General features: G+C 51.9%; 1 protein-coding gene across 1 annotated transcript in view; it reads right to left on the reverse strand.

Annotated features, from left to right (window-relative positions):
* BCAN (brevican) overlaps positions 1-3864 on the reverse strand; it is a 13218-nt gene extending 9354 nt beyond the window's left edge. The window contains exons 1-5 of the mRNA XM_003795247.2: positions 3780-3864; positions 2734-3108; positions 2243-2417; positions 1839-1966; positions 1104-1397 (exon numbers count right to left, since the gene is read on the reverse strand). Of these exons, the coding sequence (XP_003795295.1) occupies positions 1104-1397; positions 1839-1966; positions 2243-2417; positions 2734-3108; positions 3780-3864 (1057 nt within the window). The remainder of the gene's footprint in view (positions 1-1103; positions 1398-1838; positions 1967-2242; positions 2418-2733; positions 3109-3779) is intronic.
* Positions 3865-16581: the final 12717 nt, after the last annotated feature.

Consider the following 16581-nt stretch of genomic DNA (forward strand, 5'->3'; position numbering starts at 1 on the left):
TCCCTTTCTTCCTCATCTCCTTCCATCCTCACAGAATAGTGCTTGGCACATGACCATACCAGTGCATAGAAGCTCTAGTTATTATTATTATTATCCCTGTTTCATTAAGCCTTTTCAGATGGACCCCTACAAACAGTGCTTCCTCACCCTCCCCAGCACGACACCAAGGATGGCTGGGGATTGTCCACAGATTGTCCCAGTGGAAGCAATGCTTTTCTCTCAGTCTCTCCTCATCCTGGGAGTGGGGTATCTTGTCTTCCCTTAGATGGGGAGCTCCCATGGCAAAAGCTATGTCTTCCCCCTTCAGAAGAGATGCTCTTGAAGGGTAAAGGCAGCGTCTTGTCCTCTCATTTCTGCCTGAAGCCCTTGTACCAGTACCACAGGCTCAAAAATGGGTCAAGGACCAGACACCCCATATGGGAATAGCCCCTGACTGTCAGTCACCCTTGGCCTGGCCCTGTGCCTCTGGGGGTCCCAGGCACTGCCTCTCCTCCAGCTCCCAATATGTAAGATGTGAACAGGAAGCCATCTCTACACTCAGCTGCACTTGAGGTCTTGTTCCCCTCAGAGGAGTTGCGGTGGTTAAAGCTCTGACACCTTTAAGTTGCAGGTTCTGGAACCCTGAAAGCTACTAAAGAACTTGAGCATATCATTCATTGGTCTATGACAGCAGTTCTCAACCTGTGGGTCAGGACCCCTTTTTAACAATGAAAATACATTGCGGCATTAGGAAGGTTGAGAACCACTGGTCTAAGAGGATGTCAGTCATCACTGTGCTGCCAGGAAGCTGACAGGAAATGGGAACTAATTCAGCAGCCCAGTATGGAGATGCAGCTTGGGATCTGGAGAGTTAAGGCAGAGACTACTAAGGGGGAGGCAGATAAGGAGAGGCAGAGAGGTGACCACCCTTGAGGCCACACAGCAGAGACCAAGCCAGGGGGGTGTGCCCAGAATTAGAACCCCAGAGGACAAACTGGGCATCACCCAAGACTCTTTCAGGCAAATGGCAGAAACCTGAGAGAAACTTGTCAGAGATGGGGTAAGATTTTCAGGGCTCAGCCCTGCCTGAGGTTGGTCTTCACCTCCAGACAGAGCCAGCTCACCTCGGAAGCAGTAGACGTTGAAGCGGCTCTGCTTGTTGGGAAAGCCCGTCTGGTTGGGGAAGAGGAAGAGAGTCTTGACACCAGGCAGACCCCCACCACAGCGCTGGCTGGGGGTGACGATGGGGTAGCGCACACTGCCATCAGCCAGCCAGCCTGGGCTACAGCGGTCCAGGCCACCATCCCAGGCTGCATACAGCTGGCCCGTGGTGGCAATCTCTGCACCCCGCTCCTGGCAGTATGCCCGTGCTTCCTCCAATGTCAGCTTTTCTGGAGGGGCACCAAGGAACAGCTCTCCTGGGTGAGGAAGAGGAGGCAGGTTACCAGGCAGCTGGTAGCCCCTTCTACCCTGGGCTTCCTCAGGAATCCTGGGTAACCATCTTCAGGCCCCCGTCTCCTCATCTGTGACTTGGGGTCAACTACCTTCCTATATAGGATCAAAGTCTGGATAGAACCTCAAGATGGATATTAGAGCTCAAAGGAACCTGGCTTAACTTGCCCATTCTGCACAGAGTCCTGAGTCCACCTAGCAGGCAGCAGAAGAACACCTGTGTGAAGCTTCAATCATGAACTTGCCTCCATAACAGTGTTTGGAAGGAGAGGCACCAATCTTCTCCTACTCCTGCCTGCCCTCTTAAACACACCAGGGACAGTAAGGTCTGGCAGAAGTCCTGAGAGGACCTGAGGGCAGTATTGGAGCAGGGGATTGCCCCCTGGGAACCTTTCACTCCCAATCACCATTTAGGTCTTCAGCATAACAGTAGACATCATAGAGGTCATCTGGATGCACCACGCCATAGTTCCGGACCCCAGGGAAGCCATCCATGTCACCATAACAGGCCTCTCGTGGGGTCTGGATAGGATACCTGGGGAGGGAGGGCAGAGACTCAGTACAGATGCCATCAACAGGAAGCTGTCCATACAGACCCTACTGAACCACACTGCCCTCTCAGTGTAGCCAATTGCTGATAGCCTGGCTGTCCTCCCACCTCTGCAGGGATGCAGTCCCTTGGGGTAGGGTCCTTACTACTTTCCTCAGACCAACCTCATTCCCCAGAGGAAACGAGCCCTGTATGCCTAGACTGGGAGGCCACAGCCACTTAGGGAGCAAATGGAAGCCCTAGGGCACAACCCCAGCCCACCTCACAGTCTGGTCCGACAGCCAGCCAGCATCACATTGTTCGTAGCCCCCAAGGTAGGCAGCATAGAGCTGTTCTGGCGTAGCAATGCGGGCTCCGATCCGGATGCAGGCCTCCTGGGCCATGGCAAAGGAGAAAGCGTAGCGGGCAGAGCCCTCTCGGTAGAGAAAGACGACCCCTGAGGGGCAGAGAGCACTCCTGAGCTAGGTGACCGCCAGGTATTCTGACCTCCCCTCACCCCTGTGTCATTCCCCTGCACACAAAGGGTAAGATCCAAACTGTGCTCACTCTATAGCATGAGGGACTTAAGTTAGACTGTGAGAAGAATTTCCTCCACCTAAAGAAAAAAGGAGGTAACTAAAGCCCTTGTCACCTTGCTCCTTTTCCAACTCAGTCTGTGCTTTCCAGTTGCATTTACTTTCCCCCTCAGACTGTGGGCTCCCAGAGAACAAGAGTCCTCCCCACCCCAACCCCCTCTATCCCTGCCCTCTTACCTTTGACCTTGACCTCAACCGCGTCACTGCTGTCATCAATGCCATGCTGGACCTCGCAGCGGTAGATGCCTGAGTCGTTTGGGCGCAGCTCACTCAGCGCCAAGGAGACATCGGTGAGCGACGCAGGATACGCAGGCAGCGCCACGCGGAAGCGGTACGCCTCGCTCACCTTGACACGCACTCCTCGCGCCACCAGCACCTCCGCCTCCCGGCCTCCGGACAGGAAGGTCCACTTGACCCGCGGAGAGCCCAGCACCGCCCGGCGGCTCGGTGGCGGCCGCAGGTAGTGCACATGGCACGGGATGGTGAGGGCGCCACCCAGCACACCCTGCAGTGGCGCGTCGCCGCCAATGCGCACGCGGAAGGCACGGTCCTCTGTGGATGGGCGGAGCTGGCTGGAAGGTGGCTTTGAGGCCCGCGAGGTCCCACCCAGTGGAGTCGGAATCCTGCCTCAGGATTCCCCTGGGCCCTTCAGGACCCCATCCCGGGACAGGGTACTGCAACCCTTTCTTTAGGTCCTCCAGGCCCATCCCCACGATCTGCTGACATATCTCCCAAAGTCTCCCAGACAATCCTACCACCGGGATTCCTTGCCCTGCTCCCAGAGTCTCCCAGTTTCGCAGCGGGATCCTTCGGCCACACCCCAAGGTTCTCCAGCCCTGCTCTTAAGTTTCCCAGTCTGTTCCCTTTCGAGCCTCTTTCAGAACTTCTCCCAGTTCCACTCCTTTTCCTCCCCCCAGCTCCATTGGTCCTGGCTCCAGGGTCCCTCATCCTCTCCCCTAGGGATCCAAAGCTTTGGACTGAGTCCCCCCCTCCAAGCCTTAATCCCAAGGCTTCTCCACCCTACCAGAGGCCCACAGCTCAGCCCTTATTTCCGAGTGTTCTAGCCTGGACTCCTTTCCCACAGTCCTCCCATGTCTGTCTCCTCCTGGGGTCTCCCAGGACTAGAAGCAGTTGGTTAGGGCTGAAGAAGAGGCCAGCCCCTACCACTGGGGATGCAGGGGACAGAGACAGGGGACACAGACAGCCTAAGTGGGGTTGCTTACCTGAGCTGTCCCCTTCTAAGAAATCAGCTAAGGCTGCAGGGAACTGGGCCAGGGCTACCAGCAGGGGCAGGAGGAGTGAAACCATGCTGCAGCTAGGGAGGGACTTGAGAAGAAAAGGCAGGGTTAGACTTCAGGGTGGACTTCCCCTGGCTTCCTACAAATCCATATGGGTTTGTACATATTCTGGCCTCAGAAGTCCACTGCCCCATCTCACTACGGACTCTGTTTCTGATCCCCGTCTCCCCACCAACAGATTCCTCCTGAGAGCCAGGACCTGGGTCCTAGTCAACTCATTGTGCGACCTAGCCAGGTTCCTTGGCCTCTCTGGACTTTCTTTTCTTACTTGTAAAAGAGCACCATTCCTACCACCTCACAAGTTGTGATGAGACTATGCATTTTGAGAGTGTTTTCTATCCTTAAAAATCCTACAAATTCACAGCATCAGGTACACATAGGAGCTCAACAAATGCTTATAGCATGAATTGTGGGTGCTGTTGATATTAGGAAGTTGATATTACTGCCCCCCAGTACCAGACTCCTTCCTTGAACCCAGAGCCTCCTTCTCCCATTGTACCCTACCATTCCTTCCTTCCTGGGCACCACACCCACCTGGCCATCTGCAGAGACCAGGCTCATTCCCACTGGCTGCTCATTCCCACTCCAGGCCTCCTCCAGGGGGCCTCCTAGATTGAACCCAGGCAATGCATAACTCCCCAGCCCTTCCTCTCCGCTGTCTCCTCCCCACCATCATTACTTATAAGGAAACTCTTCTCTTTACTTCTCCACCACCCCCTTCCTTGGCTGCCTCCTCCCTTGTCCCTCCCAGCCTTCCCTTTCTGCCTGGCACGGGCTTTCCCACCGGATCTCCTGGCTCAGAAACCAGCTGGGACAAAGCCCCTGTCTCTGCCAGTCTGGCCTCTGTCCAGTCTCTCCCTTCCCCCACTCCACCTTTTGTGAAAGCTGTGGGCTGGGGGGTGAACTAAGCAGGGTGAGAATAAGTGGGAGGAGCCACCCTCCTACTCCTGGCTATCAGAAGCTCTAGAACCCAGAATATTCCTCTAAAGATCTCAAAGCACTTAACACTCTCATAAGAGGTGTGACATTGAGAAATGGAGACTGAGTCCCAGAGAGGGACAGGGCTGACCCTGGGTCCCCAGAAAAGCCAAGTAAAGGCAGCAGGTCAACGTGCCCCTAGGAGGAAAGGCTGCAGAGGTAGAGTTTGACATTATCTTTAAGGGTTGAGCTGGATTTAGAAGAGAATGGGGACCCAGGTCTGTCATGGAATAGGCTGAGGGTGCAGCAGGAGAATTGAAGGTAGGCAGGAATTCCTATAGATCAGGCTTATACCCATTGGCTACCCATTCCCACTCCAGGCCTACTGTTCAACCTCCATTTTCCTTGCACTCTCAGGCTGTGCCTTTATACATCCCCCACCCTTTCCTGAGCCAGAGCTGATGGGAAATTTCCCTCTTCTCCCAGATCCTCCTAGGCTAGGCTCCCCTGCCTCCCACCATAGTAACCTCCTTTCCCCCCACTATGCCTCAGCATCATTTCCTCAGGGTCTAACTGGTGGAAGAGTAGCTGAGCCAGATGTTTAGGGCCTCTCCCTGGCCTTTGAAAGAGAGGAGGTGCTTGACCAGGCCATATCAGAAGGTGCTGAAACCAGCTCCAGGTATGGGGGCACTTGAGAGGACCATGTTGGAGGACTGGAGTGGGGACCATCCAGCATGAGCTGCAAGTGCCACCTTCCCTCCCCTGCTCTAGCCTGGAACTGCAACTGCTCTCTGACAGGCCACCCAGAAACCCATATAGTTGGAGTCACACCCTGAACCACTCCTTTCACCTCTGTCTGACAGTGGAAGAATGAGGGAAGAGGTTCTGTCTGAGGCCAATGAGGACCTGGCTGCTCTGGAATATGGAGGGCAACCCACTCCCACACTCAAGGATGAGAATTACTGCATTACCCCATGCAGTTCTGAAAGCTGTCCCTTTTCTGCTTTCAATAATACCAAGCTCTAGCCTCAGCCCTGCCTGGGTGCAGCCAGGAGCCCTACAGGAATGCAGGCACCCCTTATTTGGCGCCAGGCTCAAAACCCAGGGACCTGGGGTTCTGTGTTCTTCTCTATGCCACATTCATCTCCACTCCATCTTCTCTTCCTAAAGTAAGGGACACACCACTCCATGTCTAACCTTTACAGCTTAGCAGTCATCCTGTCTCTTCTCCAATGCCACCTCATCCCCTCTCTCTCCAGTCCTCTGTTTCCTGCTTCAGCCTCTGGATCTCATCAGCTCTTGTTTTGAGTTTCTCAAGCTGTTCAGGAAACTTTCTCCTTGTTACATCATCATTCCTGCCTGACTATGGACATCCATCTCCCTCACAGGCTTCCAATCCACAGAGAAGTAAGGCCAAGGCTCTGTGCGTGTGCAGACTTGAGTGCGTACACCTGCCACCCACCACCTCAAGTCTAAATGCCCACAGCTGGCAGCACAGAGCCTCCCCAGGAAGAGCTGAGCTCCTTCACCCAGCAGGGTTAGCAGGGAGACATAGGAGGCCAAGTGGTCATAGCACGTGGCAGCTATTAGCTACCCCCCTAGTTGCCATGTGAGGAGCAACACAGCCTCCACAGTATCAGGGAGGCCTTAGGGCCTGTAAGAATAACTGCAATAACCACATAAATAGTCCTATTATCGGAAGAACAAATAGTAATACTATTGGCAGCATCACCAGCAGAGCTATTGCAGATCCTCCTAATACAGACCCTGAAATGTGGGTGATGCTGCTGTAGACAGCCAAGTGTGCCCCCATCAGCCCTGGCACTGGGAATGTTGGGTGGGACTCCCAGTGATACTGTCCCCTGATCTCATTGGTGTTGTCTGCAGCCTAAGTGATAAAGATAACAGTGATGCCCACAAGAGATGCCAATCTCTTGGTCCTGTTAGAACCATGTGAGCAAAGCTATTCTGGTAGGAGAGGGAATATGAGGCGGCAATTCCCAGCCTCCTGGAAGTGCTAGGAAGGAAAGCAGGAGTGGTGGCTGAATTCTGGCAGACAATTACCGACCTGAGCCAGGTCTCCTACTAAATGCTTCCTAAGCATATCTCAACTGTGGGGAAAATGCCGCTTATGTTTTCCTCCCTACACAGATGAGGAAGCCAAGGTTCAGGGATATTGGCTAATGACCCCAAGGTCACACAAGTAAGTGACAGAGCTGGGGCTCCAGCTGGGGAGTTGGCACACTAGCACCGGCTATTGCAGCTCTGACCTACCCTTGCAGAGCACCATAAGGTGGTCCTCCGCCAGGCTGCCTCATGCTGACCTGGACCCCTACCACCGTGCGGGGGACAAGGTCGGATATCTCGGTGGCGCCGCCGCCGGGATTGGAGTGCCCAGCAGGGAAGACTAGCGGGATGTCCCATGGTCCCACACCCGAAAAGGGGCTGCTGATTAGACTGTAAGCAGCAGTGGGGCGGTCATCGGCAGAGCCGGGAGCATGTAGCGGGAGACAGCAAGAGCTGCAGGCGCTAGAGTCAGCAGACTTCGGAGGTGTCAGGCCAGGGTGCTCCAGAGCCTCGGGGACAAGGGCTGAGGAGTGGGAGACGCGGACAACAGGGCGGCCGGCGGCCGCTCCCCTCTCTATCCTACCGAGCGGGGCGGCCAGGCTGCAGTGGCACTCACCTAGCCAGGTCTGGGGCTCGGGGACGGTACTGCGAAGTTTATCGCCTCCTCTGGGGGTCTCCTCCGGATCCACCGCTCGGTCCTGCAGCTGCAACTGAGACTGCGGCGGGACTGCGCGGGCGCCAGGAGAGGCCTGGCCCGCAGGACGTTGGGAAGAGGGCGCCGGCCGGCCGGGCGCCGCACAAAACCCCCTTTCTTCCCCCCTCCGCCCGTGCCCCGCCCTTCCCCGGGGCCGCCCCCGCCCCCGGGCCAGGACTGCGGGGGGCTCGGGATGGTCACGGGACCCACTGCCTTTTCTGCGTCGGTTCCCGGCGGCAGCAGCGAGAGCAAGGACAACCGAAGTAGGACATCGTTGTGAAGATGAGAAGCAGAGAACCTGGAGTAGGGAGGGAGGGCAAGCGGGGCGGGGCGGGAGCTTTCACTCAGCTTGAGAATGGTGTTGCAGCTGGAGGGATGGAAGTTAGACAGTTGGAGGGACTTCCTGTTGGTCAAAGGAGGAGGAGGAGGGACTCGGGCTTAGACTGTAGGGAAGAGGATGAAGGGAGAATGACGGCTTTGCTCCTGAAAAGAGAGATACTCCCCCCCCCCTTAAAAATGGGAAGCTCTTTTTTGGAGGCAGAGATGAGGCACAAATGATGAGTTAGCCCCCTCTCTGAGAAGACTCTGACTGGGTTTTGTCTCTTGTAGTGCTCCCACTTTCTGTACAGAGAAGGAGCTGACTTTGCAGCTGGAGGGATTGAGGTTAGACAGCAGAACCGTGGGGTAAGCAAAGAGAGGCAGGAAATCTCTAGACCTGGTGGGGGTGGGAATGGGTGGCATGGTGAACAGACAGTACTGGTCATGCAAACCAATGTGCAAAACGCAAGCGTTGCTGGGAGCCCAAAGGGTCCACTGGCCAGGGCGGTCTACTGAATGTTCTGCCTGGTGCCAGGGGGTGGGCCTTGAATGCTGTTGAGCCAGGAACTCCTTAGCGTCCAGAATACCAATGACTCCCCCGCCCCCAGCTCCAGGGCCTCTGCTTTCCTCTGTTTTCCCAGGCTTGTTCCTTTTCCCTCTTTTCTCTTCCCTCCTCCCCCTGGAGAATCTAGGCAAAGCCCCTGGCATGGATGGTGGTTACTACAGCCAGATGCCAAGATTCTCTCCCATGGATAACAACCACTGTTGGCACCCAGGATAGCTGGTGGGGGGCTTTGAGCCCCCAAATCTCCAGCAGCATCTTCAAAATATCCCAAGTAAAGTGGGGTGCCTACCATGCAAACGCAGGCTCAGGGCAAGTCCCAGCCTTCCATCTGCACTATAACCTAAGTCCCTCTGGGAACTCTGGACTGCTCCCCATGGTCTGCCTCACTCATCACTGCCTGGCTTCCACTCCCAGCTACAGATTTGGTTCTAACGGGCTTTGAGAAGCTCACAAAGAAACTCCACCTCAAATCCTTGAGGATCCAAATGGAAGATTCTGGCCCTTCTCCAGAGACCCATCTACTATAGGGATAGGACAAGGGACCTGGGGGTGGTAGATAGCAAAGTCCCCCAAGAAAAAAGCCCCAGGAAGGGATTCGAGACTGAGAGAGACAGAGGCAGGTGCCTGAGAGAGTCTGGGGAGGAAGAGACCTCAGTGTATTTATTTCATTAAACAAATATTAGTTGAATCCCAGCTGTGGTTCAGGCTCTGTTTTGGGCCTGGGAACAGCAATCCCAAGTCCTCTAGTACAGAGGGGGCATCTGAGAAGGCCAGTGGAAACCTTTCTGGGCAGCTTTAGGACCTCCTTTTGCTCCCCTCAGACTTGTATCTCAGAGCTGAAAGGGAACCCCTCCACAGGATAGTGTCAGCATGGGTCATGCCCCACCCTACTTCCACACCTGGGCTCAGGACCAGCCAGGCTCAGCCAGGCAACCAAGTGGCTGAAATTCAATCCCAGGGGTGGCTCTGATGTAAACCACAGTTCTTGCCTCAGGGAAACCTAGCTGTGACCAGGGAAGGCAGGGAATGTGACCTTCCTTGACACCTCCTCTCATGACCAGAAGTGTAGGCACATACTTTGGTGCCCTGGGGAGTCCAACCTTGACTGAGGCTGGCAGCATCTGGGTCTGGACAAGGGCAAGTACCAGTCTGTTCCAGGAAGTGGAACCCTGGTGGGAAACCAGACATGTTGAGAGAACAGGCAGCTGCTGCAGGGAAGATGAGGACTCTGGAGTCACAGGAGCTGAAGGCAAGCTCCTGCTTGGCCTTTTGCAGTGCAAACCTCAAAAAGGTCTCAGTTTCTCTTACTATCTCCTCTTCTGCACAGTAGGCTGAATCATATCTGCTGCACCTGGGCTGGGTGCAGCAAAATCTAGTTCCTTCTTGCTGCCAGCCACATGCACATGAGTGCACACATGTATCCTTATTTGCTCCAGATCCCCTGGCCAGGAGCGTGCTGGACCACTCTCCTATGGATGAGATAGAGAATTCATTTTTTGGGAGTGGAGCCCTTTCCAGAAGATTTCTCACGGGAGGACCCAGGCATCTCCCTGAGACTTCCTCAACATTTCCAGCTGGGAAAATTTATACTGATGTCTAGCCAACACTCTGAACTGGCCACTGCTGACCAGGGACTTGAGTCTTGCATCCCACCTGTGGCCATGAGTCTCCCCCCAAGCCCCTGTTTCTATACACTTTCTGAGAGGAGGCAAGAATCAAGACCGACCTCTGTCTAGCCCTTCCAGATCTTAGGAGGGGATCCTCAGGGACTGGCTGAAGGCAAACAGAATCAATGGGAGAAGGAAGAATGAAAGTCAGATTTCAAGTAGAACCTCCTGTCTCAGAAATAGGAGAAGAATATCTCAGGTAACCTTAGGACAAGGAAAATGAGACTCAAAGGGATAAAGGGTCATAGAGTGTGTAATGGCTGAACCATGACCAAAACCCAAGTCTCCTGACTCGACTCCCAGGCCAGGGTTCTTGCCAGCACCCCCCCACCTCCAGCTGACTCTCTCAGGGCAGAGAAAAAGAGGAAGGAAAGAGAGAAGTAGGGGGAGCTCCCTCCCTCCATGTGCAGCCCAGCTGGCTGCCTCCCAGCCTCCTGGGCTCTGGGGAGTTCCTAGCCTCTCCAGATGAGAAATAATTGATCTTCTGCCTCCGCTTACCTCCTAGCAGTCCCCACCCACCTCCTAGTAGCCCCGCTCCAGGCCAAAGCTGAGGCCTGCAAGCCAAGTTGAGGAAATCTCCCTTCCAAGTTCCTACATCCTCAGTGGCCCCCATCTCCAGTATTAGCCTTGGGTCTTCCTCATTAGATCACCATCCCTGGTGACCGCTGGGAGAGCCTGTCCTTTCAGCCCTTGAACACCCGTCCTGGCTCTCCCAGACTCAGGGTTGAGGGTCCAGGCAGCTGAGTTCCTCCCTGAGGCCCTGCACATTGCACAGGCACCTGGGTCCTATGCCACAGAGACATGGGAGCCAAGCTGAAGGGAGAGGGGAATGCAGCGCTGAATGCTGGTACAGCTGTGTTCAGAGAATGGGGGCTTTGATAACTTCTGAAAGGGGCCATGAAGCATGGCCCAGGAATGGCTGGGTGTAGCTCTGAGGGCTCCTGCAGGACAGGGAGTGTGGAGTGAGAGGGGAAGTGGGGCAGTGGAAAGACAGCAGTGGGCTGAGCAATACCACGAGAGAGCCCCTGCTGCATTAGTGGGAGCCACTGTCACCCTGTGCTATTCAGATCCCTGCTTTAAGATCTGCAAACCCATGTGTTTGGAGAAGATCACTAGCGGAAGGAACACATGTACTTCTTGAGAAAAAGCCTGTCCCAGCACTGCAGAGCAGTAAGTGGTCTTTTCCTGCCAGAAGGCCCCTACAGCTCCTCCCCCTGCCTCCTGACAGGAAAAGACCACTTACTGCTCTGCAGTGCAGAGGCAGGTATTCCTCCCCCAGCTTCAGTTTCTTCACCTGTAAATAGTAATGACACCTCTTTGCATGGTTTTGATGTTGGAACCGTATACCAAGTTTTATATACAGGTAATTAATTGAAAATGAATTAGAAAGAATTAAATTAGTTTTAGATTAAATGAAAAAGCACAAAATTGAAGCAATCTCTAAAAATCTAAAAGAAATTAAGACATGGGTGGTGCCTGTGGCTCAAAGGAATAGGGTGCCAGCCCCATATACTGGAGGTGGTGGTTTCAAACCCAGCCCAGGCCAAAAAAAAAAAAAAAAAGACTGCAAAAAAAAGAAAAGAAAGAAATTAAGACAAATGTGCCTATGTGTGAAGTTGAAGCAAAATCACAAAGAATTTTTTTTCAGGTGATTATAAAACCCAGCATTTTGATTATAAATCCCTAGCCCTCTAAGAACAAACAGAACTATGGATAAATTTTAATTTTGGCATTATTATTTTGAGCACTATTATAAAGTACTATTTATCACTATGAAGCAATAGGCAATTATAGTACTGGTGTTAGAAACTAAGGTTTTTAGTGTAAGATGAAGAAAGTTTAACAAAAACTGCTAATCTTTCCTCCGAATTAAAAATGTCAGCATGAACTCATGCTACTAAAAAGCTGTGACAACCCAATAGCAATTAGTACCCTTTGTGTCCCAGTTGTGGTCTCTAAATAGCAGTACCCACTAAAAGGAACAAGGACTCTTTGGAGAAATTCCAGGTCTGGGGCAGAATAGCTTGAGAATGAGGAAATTATACAACTCAGGTCAGAGGCATGTCAAAAGGATGGACAAAAATGAAGCAATTCCAGCATTAAAATGAGTAATGACTATAAGAAATTGAACCTTGTCAAATATATAAAAACTCCATGAGCTCATGATGATACTAAAAGATAAAATCACTGATCACTTTGGACACTGATAGGGTACCAACACAAGGTATTAAAAATTGCTGGGAAGGCTAGGTGTGGCTCACCCCTGTAATCCTAGCACTCTGGGAGGCCAAGGCCAGTGGACTGCCTGAGCTCAGGACTTGGAGACCAGCCTGAGCAAAAGCAAGACCTGGTCTCTGAAATCAGCCTGAGGCAAGAGGGGGCCAAGAGATTGAGGTTGCTGCGAGCTATGACATCACAGCACTCTACCAAGAGTGACAAAGTGAAACTGTCTCCAAAAAAAAAAAAAAATTGCTGGGCGCATCGACTCATGCCTATAGTCCTAGCACTATGAAAGGATACCTCGAGCTCAGGAGTTCAAGACCAGCCTGAGGCAGAGTGACATCCCATCTCTACTAAAAAAATAGAAAAACTAGCTGGGCATCGTGGTGGGTACCTGTAGTGCCAGCAACTCAGGAGGCTGAGGCAGAAGGATCACTTGCACCCAGGAATTTGAGGTTGCTGTGAGTTAGGCTGACACCAAGGCACTCTAGTCTGGGGACAGAGTGAAACTCTGTTTCAAAAAAAAAAAAAATAAGAGTATAGCAAATCCTGTTGGTGCCCCACCCATAGGCCCTTAACACTCACTTTGACAAGCCAAACCCTACTTACTGTCAGAGGAGAGTTTTCTGTCTGTGGAGGTGCGCTTGGCCTGAGTGCACAGCAGTCATAAGCTCCAGAGAGTTAATGACCATGGAAACTGCCCTCAACCAGTGACAGATGGACAGCTGGTGAATTAAAACCCCAGCCTCATCATCTCTCAGGTGGGATATCTCCGAGGCAAGTTCTATGCTGTCTCCCAGAGCCCCCCAGAGGTCTGCCTCACCCCCGTTCTCCACAACCAGAGCCAGGTCAATTGTGCATCCTTTATTGGATTCCTTCCCTTCCTTGTCTCTCTTTCCCATCAAGATCTGGGAATTTTCAGACCTATCAAGTGATGAGGACACATAGGCACAACAGCAATCCAAAATGGTACATTTGTAACTGAGTGTGAGAAGTTCAGAGTACCTGAATAAACCACATGACCTCACACCCTCTCTCTACTACCCTCCCCCCCCATACCTTTCTCTCAGCTCCTCCTATGGCCTTGGGGGGATTTTTCTGTGACCAGGCCTGGTTCTGGATGGGTCCGTCTGACATAGTGATGTGAACTACACAAATGCTGACACATGGCAGCCCCACTTAAGGGTTGGCATGAGAGACAATTTGAGGGCAGCCCTCCCAGGAGGAGGTTTCAAAGCCCTGCACTGACTATCTACTGGGCAGTGAAAGCAGTGGCTTGAGGCAGTTTTACACAGGCCTCTTAAGCAGCGGCAATGGTCAGTGGGTTGGTCAGGGGCCAGGAAAGAGCAAGATTGGAAGGCTGGAGAGAAGGAAATCTACAGAGGGTGGACTTACAGGATTAGGCACAAAGTGTACAAATCTTTGTGTCATGTCTGTACCAATAAAGAACATTCACTGCAGAAGGGCGCTGGCCTGCTAGGGAGACAGGAGGACTTCAGGGGATAACAGCCAGCTTTGTCATGCTAGGGCTTGCATGGTGGCCCATGAATGGCATAGCTGTGGCAGCAGGTGTGGAAGCTATACATGGGCCACTAGCATGGGCTGCCTGCATCAAGGCTCATCTCACTGCTGCATGTCTGGCCTGTCAGCAGCACAGACAGATGCTGAGCCCTAGCGTGGTAACAGCTCTCAAGGACACCAACCGGCCACTTGGTACTATGTTGATTACAACTTATCTCTTTCAGTCTAGAGGGAGGAACAATACGTCCGCAAGGGCCTGGAGTAAATGATTTATCCTTATATGATCCCTTATAATTTTTTTTCTTTTTTTAAGACAGGGTCTTGCTCTGTTGCCCAGGCTGGAACACAGTGACAAGATCACAGCTTACTGTAGTCTTGAACTTCTGAGCTCAAATAATTTTCCTGTCTCAGCTTTCCAGATAGCCAGATCTCCAGGTGCGCACCACCACGCCTGGTTAAAGTTTTTATTTTTTTGTAGAGATGGAGGTCTCACCATGTTTCCCAGCCTGGACTTGAACTCCTGGTTTTGAGGTGATCCTCCTGCCTTGGTCTCCCAAAGTGCTGGGATTATAGGTGTGAGCAACAGCCTAGCCTCAAGATCCCTTGTAGGCTAGGTGCCTGTGGCTCAAGTGGCTAAGGCGCCAGCCATATACACCTGAGCTGGCGGGTTCAAATCCAGCCTGGGCCCGCCAAACAACAATGGTGGCTGCAACAAAAAAACAGCTGGGCATTGTGGCGGGTGCCTGTAGTCCCAGCTACTTGGGAGGCAGAGGCAGGAGAATTGCTTGAGCCCAGGAGTTGGAGGTTGCTGTGAGCTGTGTGATGCCACAGCACTCTACCCAGGGTGACAGCTTGAGGCTCTGTCTCAAAAAAAAAAAAAAAAAGATCCCTTGTAATCTCACCTCTAACCAAGGGGACCCTTTATAGTAAAGGAACTGTGACAATGAGCACATGACTTGGGGACTCATTGGTCCTACAATATACCACATCACCTGGAAACTGCCAGTCTGTTAGTTCATTAGCATGGCCTCCTTACAGCACATCTAAAACCATCTTGGCTGCTGTCTGTCAAAATGGAGTGAATATTTTGAACCAATGGCTATTTCATGTTGTGTATCCCAGATAGCTAGAAATCATGGACATAGGAGTCAGGTATGGAAGATGGGGTCCCCCTCTCACCATCAGTCCTAGTGATCCACTTAGGGAATGTGTGCTTCCTGTCCCTATACTGTTTCCTGGGCTGGCGTGTGTATCAATAGAGATCACAGTGAAGGTACCACTAAAGCTCATGACCAGTGGGCAAAGAAAAGAATAACACCAGCGGAGATATTTGATCTTAATTATCCCATGCACAAGTAGTTGTAGTAATGGTGGCCTGGCAAGGGCATGGAGGTGAAAGACTGAGATCTTCAGGCATGAAGATCTGGATTTTCCACTAGGAGAGCCCCAGAGCCCAACAGCATGAAGTGTAGAGGAGAGAAATGTCCAAAGTTGCTGACAGCCTTGGAACCAACAGCAGTAACGGTTACTATAGCTTTTCCCACTAACCCTCCTATCCTTAAGACTTTCTGTTAAGGGAGGCGCCTGTGGCTCAGAGGGTAGGGCACTGGCCCCATATACCAGGGTGGTGGGTTCGAACTGGGCCCTGGCCAAACTGCAACAACAACAAAAAATAGCCGGGCATTGTGGTGGGTGCCTGTAGTCCCAGCTACTCGGGAGGCTGGGGCAAGAGAATCGCCTAAGCCCAGGAGTTAGAGGTTGCTGTGAACTGTGTGATGCCACAGCACTCTACTAAGGATGATAAAGTGAGACTCTGTCTCTTAAAAAAAAAAAAAAACTTTCTGTTAAAAGAATTAGAAATTGCAATCAGCCTCCACCTTGAAGCACCAGCAACAAAGTGGAATTAATAAAATACCCAAATGAATCTGAGCAGTGCAAAGAAGTGGATTGTAGCTGGGACCCACATCCTTTAAGCATTCGCCTCTATGAGGAGAAGGTTCCTTTGTGAGTATCTTTGACTCTGTGGAAACTTTCCATCTGTGCTGTGGAAACTTTTCTGGCTGTGGAAACTTGTCTGTCATTAGGGCAAGCCAGGAATCTGAGAGTTAATGCTCCCAAGAAGAGCCCTCAACCAACAGACAGAGGGCTAACAATAGTACTCTAGTCTTTCAAATCCCAACTTGGTTAAGAGAAGTAAAAACAAAACAAGAGAACCGCTCTAGTCTCCTTGCCCCTCACCTGCAATTCTCTCAGGCAGCTTTTACACTGCCTCCCACCGTCCGCAGCCAGCCGGACTGAGCCCCAGCTGCCCATCTGCTCTGTTGCACACCTGTACTTAACGTCCCTCTTTTCCTGTCTCACTTCTCCATTTCTTCCCCGTGCCTCTTAGCATCACCTCCCAAATAAACTGCTTATATTCAAAATCCTAATTCAAGATTTGTTCTTAGGAAGCCTTACCTAAGACAGAGGGAAGAGAAGGATTAATACTAACTATTCCGAGCGGGTTATATGTCAGGGTAACAAGGCAGTTGTTGGGAGAAATTCTTCTTTTTCTATTTTTTAAATTTCGGATTAATATGAGGGTACAAATGGTTTGGTTACATTGTTTTTGTTTCTAAGGTAAAGTTCAAGTTGTAGTTAAGCCTTTACCTAGCAGGTGTGCTGAATACCCTTACACTGTGCACATTAGGTAAAAACTTGCCAATGCCCGTCCCTCTTCCCCTTTCCCTTCTCTCCCTTTCTTTTTTTTTTTTTTTT

This window comes from Otolemur garnettii, unplaced genomic scaffold (genome assembly GCF_000181295.1).
Source record: "Otolemur garnettii isolate 467f Iridium unplaced genomic scaffold, OtoGar3 scaffold00091, whole genome shotgun sequence".
Lineage (NCBI taxonomy): Eukaryota > Metazoa > Chordata > Mammalia > Primates > Galagidae > Otolemur > Otolemur garnettii.